The sequence below is a fragment of the Condylura cristata genome, unplaced genomic scaffold, assembly GCF_000260355.1.
Source record: "Condylura cristata isolate star-nosed mole 26May11 unplaced genomic scaffold, ConCri1.0 scaffold00021, whole genome shotgun sequence".
Classification (NCBI taxonomy): Eukaryota; Metazoa; Chordata; class Mammalia; order Eulipotyphla; family Talpidae; genus Condylura; species Condylura cristata.
The window spans coordinates 9,414,423-9,441,726 of record NW_004567122.1 but is presented as its reverse complement, the minus strand read 5'-3'; the positions used below and the strand labels follow the sequence as shown (position 1 = coordinate 9,441,726).

Below are 27,304 nucleotides of genomic sequence, written 5' to 3'. Positions count from 1 at the left end.
ACAGAAACAATCACAGAGATGAGTCAACTGCCTAGCCCAAAGTCACCCACCTATTCGGTTGTAGAACCAGGATTGAACACAGGCAGCCAGACTCACTGGATGACTGCATTTGTACTCACTACAGTGGACAACATGCTATGAGATCATTCTTGAGGAGTGCTGGGCCTCTTGACATCATTTTCTAAGTGGGGCAGTGTGTTTAAAATGTCAACCCACTTGGGTTGTGGCAAAGTAATGCAAACCATTGCTGTCACATTCACGATACAATGGGCTAAAACAATGCCCTGCGTTTTTTCTTTGATTTTAGTGAATTGAAGAATCTTCATGACTGAAATTTGATTTAGCATGCAAAGAAAACTTATACTTGGATGACTCCGATGTCCGAGATCACATTGCAGAAGCTTCACATTTTAGAAGCTTACCATTGTAAACCATTGTTCACTTGTTGATTCATTCATGTATCCAAACAACATATTTCTGATCATTTATTACATCTAGACACTCTGCTGTGTGCTAGGATTTCATAGATCTCATCCTTAAAAAGCTCACAGACAAGTGAGGGAAGAGTGAAACGTGAGGGCAAAAGTAAATGCATCGTGGAAGATCAGAGAATGTCCTGAAGTCAGAGACCATAGGATGAAATGTCTCCTTATGGGTCCACACACAGAGCACAGGATGTGGACCAGCTGTGTTATTCGTAGAGACCAGTGCAAGACAAAGACTTGGGGGCTCTTACTAAAAACTGTTAACAATCAAAATAGATAAAGCAAAATCATATACATGACTGACTTTGCTTTATGTATATATATATATGTATATATGTATATAATGGATGAGCAATTGCATGGCCCCATGCTCAGAAGAGCCACGCTTGAGATACCATTCTTGGGAGTGTAAGAAGACTGTGTTACCCATCAGATACATGAGGTTAGAGTGGACTATTTCCAAATTTAGGCTGAATTTGTTCAATTCAATCAAATTAAATTTGACTCAATTTTGACTCAATTTAATCTTGTGTTTATTAATTCCAGAAATGAATTTTACTCTTATTTACTTATTTTTTCAGAATTAAATCAAAGAAGAAATGTTCTCTGTCACTGAAATTCAGTACCTGGCTTTGGCATTCAGTGCATTGATTTTTCCCTTTCTTTCCAGTTCTGTTTTGTTTTTCCCTCCCAGTTGGGGGGTCATTTTCTTCTCTTGTAAATGAAAACATTCCTTTCCTTTCCATCACCCACCTCCTACCTCCTACCACTGATCCGGTGAGAGGTTGCTGTTTGGAAAGCAGAGTTTTCTTTTCTTTGGCACCACTGAGACTATATCCTGTTTGTTTGAATTTTTATTGCCCTCAGCACACAAAGTAAAGAAAATCCCTTAACACAGAGGCTAAGCACTCAAAGTGAGAGAATATTTGTAGGATATTTGAGTTCTGAAAACAGTTGCAAGATTTAGTCATTTAGTGAAGCAAAAATTTCCACTAAAAGATCTGTAATATTCTACTGAAAAAGAACCATGAAACAATAATTCGTTTAACATCAGTTCTTCAAACATAGGTTAGACTAAAATTAATTTTGACTCTTTGTTATCGATGTAGTAAGTGATAAGTCTGTTTCTCTCAGATTCATAGATGATAGGAGATTTCTTGTTTATTTTGATTGATTAGTGATGGTATTCTGTTTGTAAAAATTAACATTGTGGGATATACAGTATATCCATTATAAGACAAAGATTTATGCAGAGTGGTTATATAAAAAAAATTTACTAAATTTTTCTACCAAGTAACTAATATATTTAGTATGCTCAAAGATACTTTTGTATTTACATTTATAATATATTTAAAAGAGACTTTTTATCCTAAGCTCCTTTGCTTTCAGACATTTTTCTCTGCTCTTCCAAAATAAATTAATTTGCCCTCATGTTTCACTCTTCAGTTGTCTTTGAGCTCTTTGAGAATAAGATCTACAATAACCTTTGCATCTTTGAATTCCTTTATAGATGAGGGAATTTATATGAGAGGTTAGTAATATACTCAGTCTACTTCTTGAAACAGAACTAGAAACTTCCTTGCTCCTAGCTTATTTTCCTGTTTTTTTTTTTTAACATGGGTATATTTGAATATTATTTGGATACTAATTCAATATATTTTTAAAATATATTGAAATTAAATTTAAATTAATTTTTTTTTTTTGCATAGAAGAGTGTACAGCAGAGGTGCAGGTGTGTGTGTGTGTGTGTGTGTGTGTGTGTGTAGAGGATTCACCAGAGACAAGAGTGGGGAGCAGAACAGGCAGAGGTACTGAAATGCACTGCTGAGGGGAGCAGCAGGTGGGACAGGAGAGGTCTGCTGAGCCATATGTGGGTCAGCTCCCTATCTGCAGATTGAACTCAGGCAGTCGGGGTGATAGCACTGAGATGTAATCCCTAGGCCACCAGTGAGACCCTAATATATAGCATTTTGAAATTGTGACTGAGAATCAATAATCATTCAGCCTTTATAACTGATGAAGCTATTAGACTGCAAATTACCCTTATATGCTTTATTAGAAATATTTAGTAATTGTGTTTAATAATATGTGGCTACCAAATAAGATTATTTTACTCATTGCAAAAGACTTAGGAAATAATTGGAAAATTGCTTAATTGCTTCTTTTTGTCTCGTGTCTGTTTCATACACATATACACACACTACATTTCCTAGTGGGAAAGTATTATGAACACTTGATATAGTACTCACTTGGCATTTATACAATTTATAGGCATCTTTTTTATAACCAACTCAAAAAATATCCCCAGTTTGCTGGAGAACTGGAAGCAGGCTTCTTGGCAGGTGGGGTGTATTGAAGTTATAATATATATATTTTTGTGTGTGTATATATATATTTTTGGACATATATATATATTTTGGACATATATAGAAGTCCTCTGACATCACTAAGCATTAATCTCAAAAACAGGCCTCAAGTACTCCATTAGCCCCTAAGGTTTTACTTTTTATAATTTTCTACACTCTCGTTGTGGAAAACATTATCTCATTGATTAGAATGGGCCTCCAGTAGCTTTTCCCTGCAAGCCCTCAGTCCCTCTTTAAATCCGATGGTGCACCTTATTTATGGGATAGATATAGCCAATTTAATTAGGACTCCTAGTAATGGTTAATATTAGCTGTAAGACTAGTAGCTGTGTAACTGATAATAATAGTAGTGTGAATACTAGTCATTCAGAGTGTGCAGAAACTAAAATCTTAAAGTACAATTATTCCAAAAGTACATAAACAGATCACTACTTAAAAAAGCCTTATGGCATTTTTTTGTAAGTCAAAGATGTACTCTTTAATTTATTCCTTTTTAAATGAAATGATTAAACTACCTATAGATTGGATCTACTTTTTTTGTGGGTATGAAATATCACACTGGAGATAATTTACTTTAACATGACAATCAAGTGATCAAAGAATGTATGAGGAGACCATTAAAACTATTTCTAATATCCCCATAGAAACTATAAAGGATGCATAACAGGGGAAAGCATAACCCAATATATCCATCACAATGCAGATATTATTTGGTAATGTCTTCTGTAGCATTAGTTTTGGCTGGTTCATGTGCTGGAGTGTTGGGTCATAAATCCTTACATAACCCATAACCTAACTTTAAAGAACATTAATTGGAACTTGGAATTGTAATCTTTCTCATAATATTGAGTTATTTTTAAAATTCCTAAACAACATTGACTTTTAAAGTCACATATAAACTAACATTGCCCTTTGAATTAGAAATTATTATTAAAATGATACTGGTAAATGTAGGATCTAGTCTTTGCTGTTGTAATGGTGACAGTTTCTGAACCATTTCTTTCATTTTTATTTAAAGATTACTAGAGTTGGCATATCAGTAATGTTGCAAATGAGTCTTTGCCTAGGCTCAGAATATTTCCTAGCTTGCTACTGAGGGCTTTCCTGAGGGGAGTATATATATTTTTTTCTATGAGTTTTCATTTCTCTATATGGTGCGTGATATTCTTAGCACCGCCAACAGTGAAGTGAATGCCAGCAGAATCTTGAGGGAAACAGAATTACCTGTTAAAGCTCCTGTAATCAGGCAGTTCCGCCTTTCCCTCGGGCTGGAGAAGTTTAGGGTATAAAGCCTCTAAAAGCTCTGGATCATTGCTGATGGCTTGTTCCCAGGGCGACTGGTAGTACTTAGGGATAGCTGTGGTGTTGAATCTTTCAGGAGGAATTTCCTTCAGTGGTCCGGAATACCCTTTGGGAGAGTAAAGCAAGAACAAGTAAACTCAGTGTCTGAGTGCCTCAGCTCCACCTTCCATTTCATCAGGCAAAGAGTTAAAGAAGAATGCATTCTTTCTGTGATGTCTCAGAAATAAGTAATCTGAAAGTGTCAGACATTTTAAAACCCCGTTTAGCATAAGGCATTTTTAAAAAAACCACTTTTCCTGTTTTAATTTTTTATTTTAAATCATGGTGATACCTTCTGGATCATCTCAGTATACATTTCTACAGTGAAACGACTCATTTAATTTTTAAAGATTGTTCCACATATGTTAATGTATATTATAGACACCCCAATTAATTCATTAATTTGAAAACGTGTGTTGAGTGTCTACTGCAGTCTAGACTATGGGGAAATAGCACTGAGAACAAAATCTCCCTCCCCTCTGAATAGATTTGGGTCTTGTCTATTTTGAATGAGTGCTCTGTGACTGTTTAAGCTTCAAAACAGTGAAGTAACTTGTCTTCACTGTCTTATTCAGATCCGGATCTTCTTGTTTGATGCATCCAGCTTTTGTTTACTTAGTTCCCAAAGATTTCACACCTAACCTTTCAGCGTCTTGTGTTACCTGCTCAATTTATTCCTCTCACATATGCTGGAAAGTTTCTGTAAGTGCCATTTAAAAAGCACAGAAATTGCTGCTGTAAACCATAAAGCATTTCCCATCCCTCAAGTGGCTCTCTTCAGGTGCTCAAAGCACCAGCTGTCTCCTCTCTACCCCACTGCCATGGACCACTTAGGTCCCACGTAGTTCTCTTTTCTGCTGTGTCCATCCTTTGGTCACTTGCTCACTCCTCCTTCTGGATTTCCGTCATGTTCTTTCCCTCCTCTCAGAGGCTTTCTATTTTCTTCTGGTAAACCACACCCATTTTTCATTACAGTAACAAAGTTGATCTCCTTCCAAATCTCTGGATAAGTCCACCTCTAGCAATTACAAGCTTGCAGTAATTTAAGTTTCTTTGGATCGCCTCCAGCAGTTAATGGTCTGCTTTTCACTGCTTGCCACTTAAACACTGGTGTTAACTCAAAATGTTTTTCTTACACTCCAAATTCTGCCTAGAAAATCCACCTATATTCATGACTTCAAATGTGACCTACCTATTGCTGATTCCAAGTTGTTTGTGTGGGGGTGCAGAGTGGGGGAGGGGAAGTCCTCTGTGCAACTACCTACCATATTGTCCAAATAAATATTCTTCTAGTGCCCTTTATATCCTACATAGCACTTCTATGTAGCTATTTTCTAATACATTGAGCTTTTTATCTATTTGTCATATTGGCAGATATTATTATAGCTACATCTCAAGGTGCCAAAACAGAACCATTACGATAAATCCAACCCCCCCCTGCTCCGCCCCCATCTCTACAACAAATCACCAAGTATCACAATCACACATTTTAAGGATTTCTAAAGCAGTGGGCTCTCCAGATGGACTTCTGAGCCACCATGGGCACCTATTTAAAATCTTAGCAATGGATTCTTCTTTCCAAGGGTTGGCTTTATTCTCAATACAAATCATATGCCAGTGATCTGCAAGTAGAAAATTAGGAAACGTTGCTCTAGAAAATTTGCACTTTCTCCTTCATTTCTATTGTTACTGTCATGGTTCAGGCCTTTGTGGGCTGTCACAAAAGCCTCCATACTAATCCTTCAGCTCTCATACCTTTTTCCGGACTTCCTCAATATTGCTGCTGTTCAAGTGACCTTAGATGGAAAATTTGATCCTACCACTCACTTCCCTTTCTTAGGGTGGGAGAAGAGCTCCCCAGGACAAAACTCTAAATTACCCAGCATGACACATATGCTTGTCTGGCCTCATATTTCTGCTGATATTATTCTCTCATATTTCACCTTCATAGTCATAGGCCTGCTATAAGTTTACTGTGACCCCATATGTGTCCCCACTGGTTCACTGCTCCCTGTGCCCGGAATGCTCTCCCTAATTCTCTCACCATGCCCTAACTTGAGATTGCCATTTCTGTCTCCCCCAGAAAATAAGTTAATTTTCTTATTCTTTCCTTTGTATAATCTAGGTGATTCCATTATCATAGATACCAGGTGGTATGTCCTAGTTCTTCCCTCAAATTGATCAGATGTCAACTACATAGAAACTTAAAAAATTTTAATTTTGTGTCTCTAGAAAATTCTTTGAAATCCTACTACAGGCCCTTCCTGGTGGTGCAAGGGATTAAAGTACAGCACTATGAAGCTGGCTATAGCCTCTTCAGTAAGAGTTCGATCCCCGACCCCGCAGGTAACCCGCATGGCGTGCAGACCTCTCCTGACCTGCCCAATGCTCCCCTCAGCAGTGTCTTTGTTGATCTGCCTATTCTGCTCCCCACTCTGTCTCTGGTGAAATCTCTCACCACCCCTGCTCTTCTGGCTGGTACCCCAGTTCTGTATGCATAAATACATAGATCTTAAAAAGAAAAAAAATCCTACTACACTAAAGAATTTTCATTTTGTATATTTTCCCCAGCTTTTCTACACCCATAAACCTAATGATCAAATAACTATCATTCTACTCTACATGTTATTTTGCATTTTATCTTAAGCTACTTTGTTTGAAATACTTCTGAATGTTTCTCCACTGTATACATAATAATTTTAAGGTCTTTATGATAATTGCCTTTAGGGATGATAATTGCTCTAATGTTTTCACATTTTTAAATATTCCTTGTCTTCCTATTTCCTTTTACCAAGTGAATTAACTAATAACATTTTTCTTTTTTTATATGCTGAATTATTTGTTTAACCTCTTAGAAAAATGACAATTCAGCAATACTTCATGCCAAAATTTAATTTAGGTGTTAAAATATGTTTTAATATAACTGATTCAAATTCAAAAGAACTTCATTCCAACAGTATTATGGCATATAATAGTATTCCTGATTCATATCTAAGAAAAGTTGGTTTTTGAAACTTAGTCTGTATTGCATATTTTCTAACATTTAATAATTGGATATTTTAGCTTTAAATAACTATATGAAGTTGTACCTTAAACTTTCTCTTCTACATATAAATATTTATATGTATGTGTGTTATGCATATTATTCACAATAAATAAAATGCATGTATGCTATTAAGTTATGTCTGCAGAGAGAAAGTGAGACAACAAATAAATGTAATATGGATGTTTGTTCTGTCCATATGTGTAAATTCTTGAAGCAAAGAAGCAAAATTTCCTACTCTTTTACAACTACACAGTTATAACAGTCATCACGTGGTAAAGCTTCTAACAGTGATAGAAATTTTAAATTGGATCTACATAAAGATTTCACTATGTCTTTTCCTTCCTATTTTAAAAGCAAGAGGTTGCAGTATAGGTTTTGGAGTTAAAAGAATGTGTATAAACTTTGTTTTATATTAAGAATATAACAATGGATAGGGAAAAGACTAGCATTACCTGAGTTTTTTATAACACATCATGGATGATATGTACATTATCACTCTAACTCCTCACAATGAATCTGTGCAGTGAGATTTATTTTCCCGATTGAGGAAACTGAGATCTCAAGATACTAATTTTTGTTCTCCAAAACAGCAGTAAAATGAGAAGGGACAGAAAGATCCAGAAGGTTGAATCCAGGTCTACATGATTCCAGAGCTTGCTTTCCTGGCTTGTATTTAATGTTATATATAAAGAATCTGCTATTTGTTTTTCTGCCAATAAAAAAAGCTATTTGAAAGCTATTTGAGAAATTTATTATAATGCTTCACTTCAGAATAACTCTATGCATTCTAATTGTTTATTTGGCCTTCTGTTTTATTTTACTACAATATTTTTTCTCATGTCCAATAAGAATATCTTCATAAACCTAAGCTTAAAACGACTTTCACTTTATTTTTAAATAAAATTTAATATTATGCAGTTACTTTATTTTCAAAACACAATTACTCTTTGAGAAGAATTCTGAAAGTGTTTTTGCTAAACTTCCAGTTTATTTTAGAAAAACATGGTAGGTACTGCTAATTTCAAGATAAATGTATTTAAAATAAAAAAAAATCCTTTACACATTACTTGAGGAAATACTTAACATACTTGCTATGAGCTATTTTGAAAACACTATCTGAAAAGCTCGGATTATTTTTCTGATTTCTGATTTCCTAATCTCACAGTATCTCTGAATGACATATACTGGCTTGGATAGGGAGTTGCTTCTCTTTTAAGGTAACACAAAAATAGACAATCTTAAGGGGTTGCATTTAAAGTTCTTTAAAGGAGCAGAGAATAATGAAAGCAATCTCCACAAGGTCACTTCAAGTGAATATTAAATAAATTTGGTACCAGACCTGTATTTAACTCATAAACAGTTACTATGGGCTTAAATAAAAACTTCTGTCACAGCAGTTATATGGAGCTATTGTGGAATTAAGGAGATAGTATATACCAAAGCTTTCATAAATTGAACAGTCCTATACAAGTAGAATTTAAATTTACTTCACTTAGCTTTTACTACAATAAATAATTGCCAGCAAATACAAAAGACCATCTGACAGAACCTAAGATGGCTACATATGTTTTGCTTGGTCCTGTAGGTTTAAATCTTTACATTTATCCTGAACTTAACCACAAAATAGGTAAGGAGAAAAGCTCTCATATTTAGGCCCCACTTACTAAAGGATCCAAATGACATGAATCATGATAGGCACAGCAATCTTACCGTTTTCTTGTCAGGAATAAGTTACCTGGTGCAATGTTGTCTGGATTCGGGGGACTTCGTGGATCCGGGGTGTTGGGAGGAGTGAAGGGGGCTTGCTGTGAGCCACCATCCAAGCTGTGTCCATCCAGTTTCCCATTCTGCATGGCAATATTGTGCTGTATTTGATCAAAAGCAAACTGATTTCAGCTCAGTTAGGCACGCTAAAAGGAGATATGGGCAAGACTCCATTTATATGGACCCTATACCATCTTTTACAAAAGATGAAAATTCTTTGCTAATTTAATTGTAAATTCAAAGCCAACTGAGATAAATATAGGATGTGTGTATGGATCACACATAGAGAGTTCCTTTTTCTAAGTTCCTGAAATGTGTCCATGAAATGTATGTCACCAAAACTTACAGTCCACTCGATCTATATTAATAAAAATCAAGTACTGACATAGTGCATAGACTTTTTCTTGGGAATTAGTGGAGAGCAGGAAAATCAACTCTTTGTAGCTAGCCACTAATTATCAGGAGACACCCAGTAACTCTATTATTGTTAAGTATACAAGCAAAGCTTTATAATGGCTGGGTAGAGAGTTGTTTTAGTTATGACATAAACCTTAAATTATAGGTTTCCATTATGGAGGATTTTCTTCAGGAAAAGTTGAAAAGACAAATAAAAATGTTTTCCTTTTTATTATGGTTAAGTTGGTCCTCAACAAATTAAAACCAAAGCGATAACTTATAGGTTAACAACAAATAAATTATGAAAACATGTATAATGGATATGATTTCTGTTAAAATGCCCATAGAAATAAAAGGTTTAAAAAGTGTATTGTGTGATTTTCACCAGATACATAAAACTTGTATTTTGAGCAAAATACAGAAGTCCAGTATATTCATTTGGTTTTATTTCACTATTTTTTATAGTATACTTTCCTTTTTTCTCAGTATTATTTCACATTTTGGAGATTTCAAAGAAGCCCATAGTTATGAAATACCTGTGTTTTCTGACTTGTAAAACATGGATTGCTTGCTTCATATCTTCTGTTAGTAATTTATAGAAAACTTTTAATTATCATGAGTCACTCTTGTATTTTATTTTCTCTTGCTTGCTTATTTTCTTCGTCTATTTCTATTTTGACTTTTTTGTATAAGAAGTCGATCAGCTTTTTATCTAGGTCCTCAAAATAGGCTTGTGTAGAATACAAGTATATTTCTACTTTTTAAAATAACAGCTTTCTTGTTATTGCTTATAGCATGGAAGGTTTGTGTGGTTTGAATTTGCCAGTTTCTTATCAGAGTAACCCAGAGCTGAAATTAGTATTATTTCTTAAATAATACTAAATATTTGAACAAAGGGTATCAATAATGTCTTAAATGGTATAATAAAACAAGAAATATGTAAGTTGAATAAATTATTTTGACAACATAACTCAAGGGAAGATAATAAAAGTAAAAGCTCATTTCAGAAAATGTTGTGAATGAATTAGATTAATGTCATCATTTAAAGAAGATTCAAGAATTACATTATAACTAAAGACTTCTTCCAATGTTATCTTGTCTACATCCCTAGATAATGACTATATTTATTTCTTTGAGCTGCAAGCACAGTATCTAAAACAGTAGGCATTCAATAAATATTTGTTAAAAGCATAAATAAATGAATGGAAATAGAACTGAACCTAATGTTATTTTTAAAATTCCTGTCATGTCAACAATGTTTCTTTCAAGTTGTACACAGTGCCTTCATCAAGCAAACAAATCATCATATAGTGTGGCTCACTTTGTCAATGATGTATGGTACAGGTTATTCTTAGAGTGCAGATCAGAGAACCCAGATAATTAAAGCCAGAAAGCACCTTCAAGAACATGAGTCCATCTACTTATTTTATAATTGAAAAATCAGGTCCAGAATGGTAAAGAGAGTTTTAAATAAGCTCCAAATCCCATGACTGGTGGAAGAGCCGGACCTACACCTGGTCTCCCCGTTCCCAGGCCAGCAAGGGGAATTAAGTATGGGTGCCAAGAACTCTACAATTCTAAGAGCTGGCTTAGAGTCATCTTTATTATGGTGTTGCTAAGATCAAATCAGTTTACTTCCCTGAATACTACTTTCCTCATTTCTAAAGAAGGGGGAGTACATTTCATCAGACTTTAGACTATATTATATTGCATTGCAGTCAACTTTATGGTTTACGGCCTTGAGTTATTGATCAGCATTTATTTTATTTATTTCAGTCCACCTGTTCTGGACAATTTTAATTATTTTGAGCCCAATTTTCTAGGAACACAGAAAAATTACCAATACTTTCTTACACATGTTATATATAATCAGAACGTGTTACCACATGCATGGAAAATCACTATCAATAATTTGAAATACTAGTGATAGAAATATTCTGTCTTAAGGACATTTTTAATCTCATTGTCTTTTTCCAGAACTATAGTTATTGTTAGAGTCGTACACACTAACAATAACATCATTATTCATTCATTCAGCTGTCTAGACTTGTAGATGACTTTGTAAGGCACCTTATTGTATATTAATTATCCCACAAAACTGCTTCACTGTGATTATAACTGAAAGAATATGATTATAAAATCAGACCCTGTTAGATGGGCTAAGTATTATTTTAAGCTCCTACTGTATTAGCTGAGAATATTTTTTTATAAAATGACATTGGGCATAATTACAGGGTCAAATTACATTTATCCATGACTTCAAGTAAAAACTCAGCTTTTAAATGTAAGTATTTTAGTTGACTGAGATTAAATGTCTAACTAAATTCATAATTAGAACTAGATTCAATCCATGGATTGAAGGATGCTCATTACTGTGAGGGAAAATGATTTAAGATGTTCTCTCAACACTTATGTTAATCAGAAACATAACAAGGAAAATAGAAATTTGGATAATGAATAAAATTTTAGTGCTTGTGGGGGTAGATGTTAGTTCTACAAGGTGTTTCAGTAATTATGATAAAGGAGGGCAATGAAATCAGTCTGTTTGCTGTAAACATTCAAACATTTGCTGCATATTCAAAACCTATTATTGATACAGCTGGAAAATGTTCAGTTTTGAATAGTGCAGACTCTTCATGGTTATACAAAGAAACCTGCAGGCAATAAAACATTTCCTGTAGTTTGCCATTTCTTCAAATGTAGACAGTCTACTATTTTCTTTCAATTCCTGATGTCTTGTATTTATTTTTTAGGATTTTTTTTTTTACTATGAACAACTAAAATCTTTCTAAAAGATAGTTTAAATAATATAGCATTATTTAATATGTAAATGCAATTAAATTAACTAGTTTGTTTACTAACTTTCAGTTGAGGAAGGCTTTTTTCAGAGTGTTGTCCACAGTGCTTCTGTTATAACTCCAGACTCCCTGCCCAATGTGGAGTAAATGCTTTGAAAGGGTGAGGTATGTCTATACTTCCCAGGCACACTTCAGTGCCAGCATGTATTCCGCCAATGAAAGGCACACACTTGGTGGAGTGCTATGGGTTTTGGAATTACTTCCATCCCAAACAATTGGTGTGATAAGACCATGGAAACTTTCAGTACCACCATTCTCCACTCCCTCTCCCTCCTCTTAGCTGAACAGACCAGTTCTTCCATGCCAAATCTATGAGCTTACAAAAGTTCCCATTGAACTAAAATGATACTCATAACAAATACAATACTCCTTTTGTTTACACACCTAAACTACTCATTGTCATGGAAAAAAATGCTCTAACAGAAAGCAAATATGTCGAATACTTGCTTGGAAATAAAGGAATATATAGATTTAGAAGTGCTGCCATTTAAATACCACACTATCACCTTATACTTACATTAATTTGTGTTTTAGATTCATACTGGAAATTTTCAAATGTGTACTTGTCAGATCTCCTCTGCCGCATCTTAAAGAGTCTGGCACCACGGTTACTGAGATGGGATAGTTCTTCCAACATGATGTCTCTGGGGATGCTGATCTTTTTGCCCAGGTCCATGCCATCTACATCTGCAAAACAATATCCCTGTGTGTGAAATCACCAAGGTAAGCATTTTTAAAAATGCTTTGCTGGCCCTCCCTTGTGGCTCAATGGATTAGGACGCAACATTGCAAGCTGGCCACAGCCACTTCAGTGTGAGTTCAATCCCCAGTCAGGGCAGTGACCCACATGGTGCAGCAGACCTCTCCTGTCTCCCTGCTGCTCCCCTCAGCAGTGTACTTTGTCCATCTGCCAGCACTGCTCCCCACTCTGTCTCTGGTGAATCCTCTCACTGCCCCTGCACCTCTGGCCTGTACCCCAGTTCTGCATGCATGCATAAATAAAAATCTTTAGAAAGAAATGCTTTGCCACACTCTGTAAGTTATTACCTCTTAGATGCCAGTGTGGTGAAGACATAGATTCTTTATTCATACAGCTTTGGGTTAAATCCTGTTCCACTGCTTTCCGATGTGTATAGTCATAGATATATAACCTATTCTTTCCCTAAACTTCACCTTCCTTGATCCTAAAGTGGGGCTAATATTTATAAACAAACAGTTATCAATGACCATATGGTTAATATGAGGATTTCATTAAATGCTTCATATACAGAAGTGTAGCAGGGTACATGAAACAGAGGGTGAATGGAATTTGGTTGTCAATAGTAATAGTAGGAGTTAGTTGTAAGCTCTGGAACAACAACAGAATTACTTATTAAATTTTACTTCAAAAAATTAATTACATATTACACGAGAGGAGCTCCACTAATTCTAAAGCATATAACATTAGTATTTCTGCATCTAGGAAGAGAGAGTAGATATACCTTTCATTACACATCTACCAAGTACTACTAAAAATCCTGGACATTATGTATAAAACAAGCATAAATAGCCACTGAAAGGTGGCGAGAAGACCAGTTTGGGATCTCTAAACCCGAGGTATAATACAGTGGTAAATTTTCTGGGGTTTCCTTCAGCCTCATTTACCCCAAGATGGACCTATGATACCAACAACCCAGAAAAACCAATAGGTGCCCAAACAAAGTGCCAAACAAAGATTATTCTCACTAGTCAACAGACCAACACATGCACAATGGAAATTCTGGGATCAACTCTTCTCACTCTGTAATTCTCTGGAGACTTACCAATATACTGTGTTTCAATAACTTGTCCATTTTGATTACTGATACCATGACATGAATGAGTCACTTTTTTGACCATTTACCACTAAGTTGCCTCTGATGATTCCATCAGGCAGATAGTGATTGATAGGAGTCTCCTGGCTACATCAGTGTCGACAGTCAGGTTGTGATTGTTGTACTATAGGTTTGCAAGATGTTACTACTGGTGAAAACAGGGAAAAGATACATGGTACAGTTTGACTTTGCTTCTTAGCATTGTATGTGAATCACTAGTATCTTAAAATAAGAAGAGCTATCGGGCCCTCCCTGGTGGCGCAGTGGGTTAAAGCAGAGCACTAAGAAGCTAACGCCACTTCAGCATGAGTTCAATCCCCGCCAGCCCCAGAGGTGATCCACATGGCGCGGCAGACCTCTCCTGACCTGCCCACTGCTCCCCTCAACAGTGTACTTTGTCAATCTGCCTATTCAGCTCCCCACTTATCTCTGTTGAATCCTCTCACCTCCCCTGCACCTCTGTCCTGTACCCCAGTTTTGTATGCATAAATAAATACATATTTAAAAATAATAAGAACTGCTATCAAGCCATTGAAAGACACCAATGACTCTTAAATGCTTATAGCTAAGTAAAAGAAGTCAGTCTGTGAAGACTATACTAACTGTATGACAGTCTGGAAAAGACAAAACCACAGGAAGGATAAAAAGATGAGTGGTTGCCAGAGATCTGTGGGGTTGGTGGGGAGGATGAAGAGGTGGAGCAGAGAGGGTGAAGAGAATGAAACTATTATATAGGACACTATAATGGTAGATACATGACTTATGCATTCATGAAAACCCTTAGTTTTCAGAGAGTGAAAATTAATGAAAATGTGGACTTCATTTCACATTAATAATGTATATTATTTAATCCTTAATAATAGTGTATTAATATTGGTTCATCAACTGCAACAAATTACTACCCTTATACAAGATGTTAATACTAGGGGAAACTGTATAAGGAGGAAAAGGGGTATACAAAAACATTTCATACTTTCAACTCAATTTATCTGAGAAGTTAAGTTTATTAATTTTTAAAATTGCAACTTAAAATTTCATTGCTTTTTATAATGCAATGCAGGCAAGATTTGTCTGTTGCTCTGATGTGCAAAAAGAATTTTTTTTTTTTTGCTCAGTGTTACAATTTCCATAGGATGGCAAAAATTACCAATGAAAGAGGAATCAGAACATTCTATATGGAGCAGAATAGATGAGAATTTGCTCGCCAGCTCTGCTGAATTCTAAATATTCACCTTTGTGTGTTTGCCATCTCTGTTACTGTGTGCTTGGACATGAAAGGAGATGTGTGCTATTTCTCAGGGTCCATGAATGTACACCCCAATATGCCAGAGAGTGTGATGATGATGTGGTGGAGCTATTTCAATTTTTGAGTCTGGGATCAAAAAAGCAAGTTCCTTTTAGATCACAAAGGACAGAAGAGATAGATTATTGCGCATACTAATTAGATGCTATACAAATGGAAAGCTATTCTGTAAATGTTTCTTAAAATAATTCCATTGGCAATGAGAGATAGAGAACAAGAGAAAAAGAGAGAACAAAATATTAACACAGAAAATTGAAAATAAAAATGTTTGTTCTCTTAATGAAATGCACAATGTCTATAATGCAGTTATGTTACTAATGAGGTTTTTAAATTGTTTTCCCTGAAGAAGCTTCCTAGTGGGACAATTTGAAGAAATAAAAAAAAATCTCCAAATAGTCATCCATTAGAAAATGCAGAGGTGACAGGTTTTTTACAGGACTGGAATCTTTTTCATTGCAATGAAGACTACATAGTTTTTCATGGACTACACATAAAGAAACTAATTCAGGGATGCAAATTTCCTTTCATGGTATTACCAATTTGAGTCATTATAAAGACTCAAGTGAAACTAGAAGTACTAGAAAAAGAAATAGCATATTACTATGCTAATCTCCATGAGTTATACATTTCGAGATATGGTGTAAATATAATCTGGCGGCGCCAAGACAAAAGTTTGACAGAATATTTCCATACTAGCGAGTTCCACCCAGGTCTCTGAAATAACCACGTGACTAATCCTGCGGTCCTCCCCCCCCCCCCCCCGAGATTCACAATACTCTTCTGGAGTGTGTTGGGCAGGAAAGAACCACTTGTGATTCATCCAGGAACAGGTAAGGACCTGATCTAGGCTGATAAGAGTGACTGTGAGGACTTTTCTCTGTGGGGGAGGGGGAAGGAGGGGGTGCTAGGGCTTTATTTTCTGCTGCATGTAAACACAGAAGTATTTCGCCTGGGGAAACTGTTGGCTAGTACTCATAGAAAGACAGAGCCAGCCTTGGAGTGAAGCTTATATGGAAGGCGGAATAGCAGTGGCCTCCTTAGTGGTGGACGTTAGCTGCTCGATGAAGCCCGACGAAGCCCTACCACACCTCCTCGGAATCTATCAAGTATGTGGACCAGTAAATTCCTTTCATTATTTAGGCTAGTTGCTTCCTAACTTTCTGTCATTTTCCATTTAAAAGCATGCTCACTGCTTTAGTTATCCTCTCTAGATATTCACCTCACTGATGTAAGTCCATGAAATATATGTTAAGGGATCCTCAAAGAAAAGACAGAGAAGAGAGCAGAAGGATTAAAACAAAAAAAAAGGGCACAGACCTAGCCACAGTGAGTGGGACCCCTAAGACCAATAACTCCTCTTTAGCAAGGTTCCGCAGCCGTCACTGATGTGGCTACAGGAGCAGGTGTGCAGTAGGAGCCCAGGGGAATTTGCACCCTCCAAGAAGCAATCAGCACGGCAATCCACTGAGTCTAGTAAATTCATAGCACAGGAGAGGCATCATCCAAGACAAAATGAAAAAGAAGATTCACAAAGTATTTTGCCAACTCTCAACCTCTTTGCTTGCTTTTCCTATTCCACTTCAACGCCCTTAAGCCTTAATTTTCTCCTCCTGTCCTGTAAGGAGCGAATAGGGAGTTGCCTTTATTTGAGTGATAGTAGGGTTTGGGAGCCAGAGCTTCTGGATGACAAGTTCATGATGAGCCAATCTGTATACTGATTCCTAGAGCAGATCGTGAAATATTCAGTGAATCTGTGAGCCAGCAGCAAACCCAGTGAACACAAGCATTATTAAACTTCAAAGCAATAAACATTCAAAATAATTATTTTCTAATTCTTTTTGCTATTGATGTAGTCTATATCTCTCATATCTATATGGTAGAAATGCAGTTTAATTGTATACCACTGAGTATCTTTTCCAAACCCAGCTTCCAGTACATCCTTCATGTTTGGTTGAAAGTGGTCATAGTGGAAGTGTTTATTTCTCAGAAACTGGCCCACTCTACATACCAAAGCATTTTTCTCATAGAGAACCAGTCGTTAGATATCTATTAGCACACTACACATGGGAATATATTAAGTCAATGCATTTTCTATAAACAGACAACAAAAGACATAAACTAAAAATCTCAATATTTTCTTCCATTCCCTTCCCTTCCAATAGTTAACTTCTGGTATAACTGGAGAAGGTGTTTTCAGCTGTTTGTGAGTTGGGAGTCTGCTGACTTATGGGTACTCTCATTACTCAAACTTTCATGAAGAACTTTGTCAACTGAGCACATAGAGTCCACATTCAGCTGTTCCCTGCCCTTTATTCTGTTCAGGGTCTCACAGTGTATTTGTCCTGAATGCCTGATAAATGATACAACTAATTCAGAATACATGTCCTTGCTCTGACGGATTAGAACCTGGTCTTTACGGCATTAGATCATCTATTGAAAATAATGTCACCAGGCATACTTTCCTACTGACGTCATTGCCAGTGATCCAGCATTTTCCATTAATTTGTAAATATTTTATAGGAATGAATTACATTTTGCAACTCTACTCTTCCAATGAAATTGCTTGTTTTTGAATAATTAAATACCTAGTTAGGAAAAGATATAGAACTTTGGGGTCTTAAGCATCATCAAATTAATATGCACAACCTCCTATTTGTTTGTAATCTCCCTGAAATATTAAGCCATTGGTACCAATATTCTTTCTCAGTGTGATACCAAATGTACCATATTCTTCAGTTAATATTTAAAATCTTTCCCCAGACGTTCAAATATTTTGATCTTTGAGTACATTTTCCTTCTACCTTTTATACCTAGCAGACATAGTTACTATGATTATTATAAACCAGAAGGAAAAGTGATTTTTGTTGGGGAGATACCAGTGACTGTTGAGTGCCACCAGTCCACGTTCACACCTTATTTCAAAGCAGAATCTTCTGAGCAGACACAGGCGATCTGTGCCTCCAAAAGGAAACATTCTCTTTTTTACATTGATTGTATGGGTTAGCATTTTGAAACTTAGCAAAGACTTTACTTACATGTGAACAAGAAGCACTATAGTTTTCCTTTTTTTATTCTAAAACTTTGAGCCTGCCAGACTTACCTAATTATATAGAGACTCCAGTTTTGCATCAATGGGTATCTTTACCACCTGTTTCACCACAGCCCCGAGGCAGCTTCAGTGCTGGGGGGGGGGGTACCTTGCTGCTGATTCTTCTGTGGGTTGGTCCTACTTAGGAGCATGGTTGCGGTCAACAGATGATTTTCTCTGCTACAAGACTCTGCCTTTTACAGATAATTGGCTTAGGTGAATAGCTTAGAAATGTGCATTACTACATAAAGCAATATCCATATATACATATTACATGGACAATCATAGCCCAGTCTATGATTTTGAATAATGCCTAGTGATAATACTGGTACAATGATATTTTACTGTTGTGAAAAATATTTTTAATACATTTCTGTAGATTTATATGGTACTTTTGAAACCCATCTGGGATTTTCCTATTTCATTTTTCTTTGCCTTGATTTGAAATCTAAGACCATTTTACAAAGCTTTGAAAATGTTTCTGTTAGCTAAAATATTATCACTTAATAGCCACATAAATCTATAAATACTGGAGATATGAAGTGACCAATATTAACTTACAGAATTGAATTGCACAAATTTATCTAATACAGCTTAAAAGAGATACATCTAGAACACATTAGGATAGGAAAAAAACAGCAAAGAATCTAGGATGATGAAACTGTATAGCTAGAATTAAACACTATACTTTCAACTTCCGTATTAAACTAGAGTTTAGTGTAGTTTTTTGTTGTTACTTTTCTGGAGGGCCTCAGTCAGGGTTTATAATTTGATGGCATCCTCACCAAATCTATGAATCCACAAGGTATTACTCTCAGCCAGCTTTCAATATAAAATGTGTTTCCCCCTGCCCCTTGGGGTATAAGAATGCTAATGTGAAAACAAATTTGTATCCCAAAGCATTAATGTTTTCTACTCCCCCCAAACGTTTTGCGATTGACCTGTGAAATTAATACCCTCATTCTTATGTTAATAATACAATTATAGTCTAAAGTGTGCTGATGCAGGGAAAGTAAAAGAGGTTGCACATCATATTTCATCTCAAATATGAGACTTTCTACTCCATACTTTTCAAAACGCCCTTGTTATTTATGTCAATATCATCACTGCTTCTAATGATGGAGAAACTCAAATACACCGACATTTGACTTCAACACATGGCTCAGTGAATTAGAACTAGGAATTTCAGAAATCGGTATACCAGCGCATCTGCCCTCCTCACTGGGGAATCTAGTCTATTGAGGAGCCCTGTCAGATACAGCTCTCCATTTAAAACCTGGGCTTCCTGTTTTCAGGCCACAAAGCTAAATTCTTTTCCTGAAATCTCAAAAACAATCTGCCCAGTCCTCTTCTGTGAGCTGGGAAACATGTTCAACAGTCATGGGGGCTAGAGGCGAGGGAAAGCCTAAGCACATCCCAGAAAGCCCTCTCAGAGCCCAGGTGAGAAAGCTGTTGGGAACGCAGGTAGCCTAAGGAGGCATCTCCAGGCTTAGGAAACTTTCTCTGAACTGTGAGCAAGATCTGAGCTTAAGATTAGGGCACAATGGCCCAGTCTTCTCATGATTCTACAATTCCCATTGCTTTCCTCACCCCTGCCGAACAGATTCCAGCTGCTTTAGGGTGTCTGTCTGTGATTCTATCAGTTGTTCTTTTTCTATCAAGTTAGTACGCCCTATGTTTCATCCTCCTATCAGAATTCAAGTCTGGAAAGTGTGAGAGGAACCTAACACTGGAGAGTATTGTGGACTTAGGCGTGATTCACAGAGCTGGTGGGCAGGGCTATTACAAGCCACCTTTCCTTGCCCCCACCACTAATTCAGGCACAGAGCACCTTCTTTTGCCTGACTTTAGGAGGGTACCTGTCTGATGACTTTAGGAGGGTACCTGTCTGATGCATCTCTTATGCTCCTGTCTAGAGTATAGAGGTTGTCTCATAATAGTGACAGAAAACAGCTAATACCACCAGACCCATGCTTCTGATATTGATGATGACGATTGTGAGGTGATGTGAAAGGTTGTTCAATCTGCAGCTGTGTAGTCTTAGTGCTAAGGGATACTTTGTATCAATTATGTGTTGGGAATGTAGAATATTTGCTCAGCAAAATCATAGGGTATCCATAATGCCTAACATTGGGGGTATAGTTAGTGGAGGTGTGGCTTATCTATATTTTATTCATTTTATACAGCCGTAAGTATCTGGGTCTACATAGACAGGAATTTTTTCAGTACTTCTTTGTGACAATTTCTCCCTCTGATTTAAATGTTCCGTTTTTCTTACATTGTTGGTGGGAATACAAACTGGTCCAAGCACTATGGAAAGCAGTGTAGAGGACCTGTAGATTACTAAAAATGGAGTACCATATGGCCCAGTAATTCTACTCCTAGGAATCTACTCAAAGGACACAAATACATTAATTCAAAAGGAAACTGGTGTTCCTATGCTTGTTGCAGCACTGTTTATAATAGTTAAGATGTGGAAATGATTTAAAGCCAAGAACAGATGTCTGGATCAAAAAGATGTGATATATATACACAGTGGAATACTATTCAGCAATAAAAAGATAGACTCATGCCATTTGCAGCTTGAAAGGATTATGCTCAGTGAAATAAATCAGAAGGAAAAAAATAATCGGATGGTTTTATTATAGAAGGTACATAGGGAACCTGAACAAAGTGTCAGAGAAAAAAAGAAGGCTAGCAAACAAGTTATAGATCTGAGACATCCAGCAGGAAAGAGAGTGGGAGGAGGTCACAACAGGGGAGAGAACACAAGGAATTGGGGATGGATCGTGAAGGAGGTGGTGGTGGGAGATTTATGCGGATTACACCTGAGGGGAAGAAATCAAATACTGTACAAAAATGAACAATGCTGGTAGAAAAAAGCCTAAATAAGTAAATATAAAATGTTCTCTTTTTTAATCTTTCTTGTACTGAACAAAGGTTCACCAGCTATGGTCTTTCTTTGCCAAGAGCTGGACTGAATTTCTAGCTCCTGTTCAGGTGAAAAGCGATTGAGCTATCACTTTGTCACCTTTTATTCTTCTGCAGGTTAAAAGTTCTTGAAAAGTGATATAGAATATAAGTGAGCTACAACAACGACAAAAATACCAATGCTAAAAGGGAAGGAGGTGGGAGAAAGCTTTGAGGATGTTCTCCCTTCATGTACTATTCCGGACAATCTAACCCAAATTTGATTGATGTTCTCTTCTACTTAAAATCAAAAAAGTTGCATGCTCTATCATATAACCCAGAATCCTGCTGTGAAGTGTTGGAAAATTTGGAGGATTATTCCCCCAAAAATTTTATTGCAGTCTACATTGCATTTCTACATCCCAAGAAAATAATTATAACTCCTTTTATTCCAGATCTCTAAATATATGTCAAAGTCAGAATGTCAAGTTCCCTATAAGATGAGAGAAAATATGAGAGGGAAGCTATTTAAGTTGTTTCATAGAGAAATACAGCTGTTTATCTGAGATGAGTTGAGAAAGAGTCTGCGATTATCCCCACATTATGTGGAATGCTTGACCTCCAAACAAGGGCAGGGCATGTGACCGCACTTACTATGCTGGAACTCTACCCGTGACTCGAGAGGGGCAACCATAGGCTTTATATGGCCAGGAGATACTAGCCAGGAGGTAGTAACTATCAGAGCTTTTTTATTCACTCTTGAAATAGATTTGTATTTTTTTTTCATTTTATTTCATGAACACCAAAGTTGTTAAAAGAAAATGTTCTTCCCCTTCAGGTCTAGATCAGGAAAAGCAGATCAGAATCCCACCCATATTTGAACTAGGAATACATTCAATAAATCAATTAATTTATGCCCCAGAGCCATTAGAAATGATAAATTATGCCAAGCCAAGTTTTAAGAAAAATAATTTGGCCTCATACTCAAGACATAACTGCTTTTTGCCATATTGATCAAAAAACACTATATAAACAATTCAGGTATAAGCTACCTGAAGCAGGGAATACCAGCTGCATAAAAGGTTAAAAGAAGCATGAGTTTTAGAACCTTGGATTGGTAAACACTCAATTGAGAGACAGGATTTGGGATTCCCAGCCAGGCTGACATTGTAGGAAAACAAGGGAACTAAGTTGAATCCAGGATGGTGATTTTTGTATTTCAGAAAATAGAAGACAAAACCTCATGACTGGGGCTGTTATATAGGACTCCATTGTGCAAGGAACATCTAAAACAACATTTGCTTGGTTCTATTCGGCCTGCTATATGAAAGGTAAAATATGAAATCACTGTACTTATCTATGTTGCTGGCTGCCCCACCAGATGGCATGCCTCTGTGCTTCAGTATTCTCAGGTGAAAGGTGACATTCCTTGTCAGCAAAGGGCAAGTAAGGAACCCCTTGAAAACGCTCTCCACAGATATATCTGAAAAGCCTCAAGTCGGCTCTTTAATGAATCTGAGCTATTCTACTTAATCTCTTTTCAAATCGGTGCCATCCTTTGCTCATGAACAAAGTTGAATTTCTCCTAAAACAATGAAAATATATAACAAAAAATGTATAAAGAAAAATGCTTCTCTAGAGACATTTGCTACCACTGAAAGAAAAAGGAGTGGATATCATTTCACATATAATTTATATTAAAGAAAACATCTGGCATAAGCCTTATGAAAAGTTTGCATTTTCCTCGAAATTATAAATAAAAAGATGTTTATCTAAAATGCCTTGAGAAATTAAATACTCAAGGTGAAGATTGATTTTAGCGTGAAAGACATTCACAATGACTGTAACTTCCCATTTGATTCACAACTTTTTTAAAGGAAAGAATGACCACGCTTACTTTAAATGAGTTCTATCGTATAAGGTAAAAGAAGCTAAGCTATGCCACGAGGGATGAACTAGGAAAGCAAGATCGTATGAACCCTGTCCAAAAAAGAATTGTGGGTGATATTAACTGATAATGTGAAATGTGAGAGACAAACTAAGCAGAATGTACATCAGCTGTCAGATTGCTTCATTCCTTTAGAGCAGTTGTTCATCTGAAAATAGCTTCCAAATGAGAAAGGATGACTGAAAAAGATCAGTTACTATAGGCTGTTCTACCTCCCCCTCCCAGCTCCAAGTCTGTTACAACAGAATGGCAAGAATCAAGAGGAAGTAAAGTAGAGAATATTAAGTAACAGCAGGAAGAGTCTATATTCATGCTGAGCTACATTAGTGGGAGGAGGGATTTTTATTGGTACCATTTCCATGGATTTCCTTCATGATGGCTGATGCTTGCTGCTTCCTCTGCTTCACCATGGTACTATGTGATAGCATGGCTTTTTTGGTCTCCTGTTAAAAATAAAGGAGCATTATTGAAGCAGTGTGAACAGCTCATTCGGAGTGTATTATAATCGCCCTATTGAGAGTGTGTGTGTTCTTCAGTAAGACTTTATTATTGCTCTCTACTGAAAGACTGGAGTACACACTCCCTGTATGATGACAGAGCCTGGTATTCATCAACAGACAATGTCACGGTGGACAGAGGATGGCACCGAATGTCCCAGGTAGGGCTGATCTATATGCCAGTGTAGTGATCTCCAGGCTGGGAGAGATCATGGAACCACTAGCATCCTTTGCCCTCCTACTCTCTTTCCCCCCATTTATTTCACTGCCATTGTTTTCTCATTGGCACTCACGTGTGTACCAATATTATAGCACATCAGTTCCAACAAACTGTCAGAGTGAAGAAAGAACCCCAGATTAAACCAGAACTCTTCGGTGGTGATGTTTTAATACAGGCATCAACAGCTAGCTTTTAAAGCAAACCGTGTCCACTAATGAATCACGACTCTGCACTTCCTGGGACAGCTGACTAATAAAATATTTTAGGAAGCAGTCTACTCACCTTGCTCTCTGACTGTGCTTTTCAGCAGGGATGAGTCTCAATTTGTGGAGGAAAGACTGAAGATGGAATATGATGGCACTTGGGCCCGATGGTTTTTATCCCTGAGCCTGGGACGGCATGGTCCCCAGTTCTGACTCAAACTGGGGACTGAGCCTTTCTGAAGAGACTGGCATCCAGCTGACATCAACCGACTATATATAGCTCCAAATACTTCAGCTACTCATATCTCCCTGGCGAAAGGGAGGACCCGAGAAAGATTAGGTTCTCTCCATTGTGTTTCTAGTGTGTGAGATGGCTGAATGAACATACAGAAAGTTGTTTTTTTTTTTTTTTGGAGTGGCTTTGGTTGGAAGAGATAGTAGCCAAAGGAATTTGAAAACTTCCTAGGATGTAGCTCTGATGCTACATCTAGTGGAAGTGGCAAGAGACACATGATTTTGAACAGAATAATAGATAATAAGAATTAAAATTAAAGTACAGGCAAAAGTAGTCATTTCAAGAAGAATAGAGTATTGGGGGTGTTTGAGTAGAACCATTCTTTCAGCAGGGGAACTTATCCCGTTTTCCAGAAAAGGTGGGCAATATCTGAATAGTGAAGTGGGCCGTGAGTTTTGAAGTGAGCAGTCGAGGCTGAGCCAGGAAGTCACCTGAGCAAAAGCTGAGTCTCATCCATGGGTCAGGGTTAAAGACCCTGTAGAGCGCAGCCTACACAGTTGACCTGTCACTGTGGTCCAGACCAAGGATTCCTGCGGGGAAGATGGTTAGGGCGGTGTCTTGCTGGTCTTTGAACACAGAAGCATGTTCCCACTTCTGGGCATTTCTTTTCACTATTTCCCACCTGCTGGAACATGCTCTCCCCCAACTCACACAGCTCCCTGTCTAGGTGGCCAAGACTGTGCTAAACTATTGACTCTTTATGACACCTGTTTACAATATCAGGGTTGCAGTTCTCCAGTCCCTTACTGTGCTTCATTTTCCTTTGTATTTTTCAACTAAGTTAAGATGAAAGTTGAATGGGAGTAACAGAAAAACCTCCCACAACAAAAATGTTGAAAAGATGGAAGTTTGTTTTTCTCATACACAAACCTAGGCCCGAAATAAGAAATCTAGGATAGGGTAGGTGTGACTGATACAATCACCAGCGGCTCAGTTGCCTTCTAGCTAAAATTTTGCTCCATTATTCCTAAAATACAGAGCTCTTGGGCCTAAATGGCTGCTCCAGTCAGCTCATTTACATTTCAGTTAGCAGAAAAAAGAGAATGGAATGAAAAAGGGACTGTCTTTCCTTCAGAACATGTCCTGATTTTGCTCGACCTCTTTTAAGCATAGCTATTCATCATTCAAGAGAGGGTAGGAAACTAAGCTTTATTCTGGGTGGCCCTGTGCCCACTGAACATCCAGATGTTATCTTCCTGACCAAAGAGATAGTAGTGACAGGGTTGAAGATCTCAGATTTTGCCACAGGAACATATCAGCATGTCTCTTTATCTCTCTGTTTATCGGTCTGTCTGTCTGTCTATCTATCTTTCTATCTCTCTATCTATCATCTCTATAATCTATCTGGTATCTCTTTTTCCTACTAATTTATGAATCTCAGAAGGACTAGGACCTTGTTTATCTTCAGCAGCAAGAATTGTCTCTAGTATACAATCGGCACTCACTAGTCACTGAATTAATGAATAAATGAATCAGTTGAAAATTAGTTGTGGAATCCATTAAATGCTTGACACAAACTTGAAATGCTCTTCCTGTTTCCCCAAACACTAAGGAAAAAATAGGATTGTAAAAAATGGTCACTTGAGTATAAGAAGACAGTGATCACTAATAGAAGTTGGTCTGTAGAAAATTGTTATATAATTTTGTGCCTGAACATAGGGGTGTTAGTTTAAAAGAGGTTTAAATTAACCTATTACGATTGCTTATAAGCAAATGTTTGCATTGAAATTATTAAGTACCAATGAGAAGTAACATCTAAACAAAACTAATGAATTTAAATTCCCTCTCTAGAACCACAATGCACCTATGCTCCAGCCTTAAGCATTTACTGTAAGGCAAAGTCTCTCAAATTTGTAGTTTTCTCACCTGTAAAAAGGAGATTACAGTGTCTACCACATAGAATCAGGAACATTTTCATGTAACAACTTTTATCATACTTAATAAAAGTTTAGTAATATTTCCTGCAATATGAATGGGTTTAGATCCTTAGAATAATCAACTGATTTATTCAGTAAAAGTAGAAATATATTCAGGAAACCAGTTTTCCTACTTGCTCACCTTCACGCATTTCCAATTTTGCATCCGGTATAGGCTTACATGTTGACACAGCGTCTTCAGCAGACAATAATAATTATATTAACTTTTATTTCTGAAATGAAAGGAGTATTTTTTTATAGTTTTAAAGAATGTAATAATTTACTGCCTTATTTCTTCAGTTATACTTAAAATTGTTTTACCTTGTTCCTAAGCCCATTTATAAATTTCTCTGATAACTTTCTGATTTATTATTTGTTCTGAAAAGTAAAACAAGTCACTGGTATTGAAAGTTTGAATCAGAGATTGTGTTATTATCAAGCACTTTCAGATGGCTCATTCCCAAAGTCCATGCATTTAAATTTTAAAATTGAGGCCCTCTCTGGTGCAGTGGGTTAAAGCACAGCACTGAGAAGCTAAAACCGCTTCCGCATGAGTTCGAGCCCCGCCTGCCCCGGAGGTGACCACATGGCGTGGCAGACCTCTCCTGACCCGCCCGCTGCTCCCCTCAGCAGTGTACCTTGAAGATTTGCCTGTTCTGCTCCCCCCTTTTTTCTGGTGAATCCTCTCAGCGCCCCTGCACCTCTGGCCTATATCCCAGTTCTGAATGCACACATACACACACACAAATTAAAATTGAGTCACAGTTAATATATTTCTATATCATTTGCACAGAGATCTGGCTTTGGATAAAATT

At 36.9% G+C, this 27,304-nt stretch overlaps 1 protein-coding gene across 1 annotated transcript in view; it reads right to left on the bottom strand.

Annotated features, from left to right (window-relative positions):
* The window catches only part of MYOZ2 (myozenin 2), a 28,570-nt gene extending 4,075 nt beyond the window's left edge, over positions 1-24,495 (bottom strand). Inside the window, exons 1-5 of the mRNA XM_004686634.2 lie at positions 24,358-24,495; positions 23,711-23,801; positions 12,774-12,943; positions 8,974-9,103; positions 4,076-4,259 (exon numbers count right to left, since the gene is read on the bottom strand). Of these exons, the coding sequence (XP_004686691.1) occupies positions 4,076-4,259; positions 8,974-9,103; positions 12,774-12,943; positions 23,711-23,786 (560 nt within the window). The 5' untranslated portion in view covers positions 23,787-23,801; positions 24,358-24,495. The remainder of the gene's footprint in view (positions 1-4,075; positions 4,260-8,973; positions 9,104-12,773; positions 12,944-23,710; positions 23,802-24,357) is intronic.
* Positions 24,496-27,304: the final 2,809 nt, after the last annotated feature.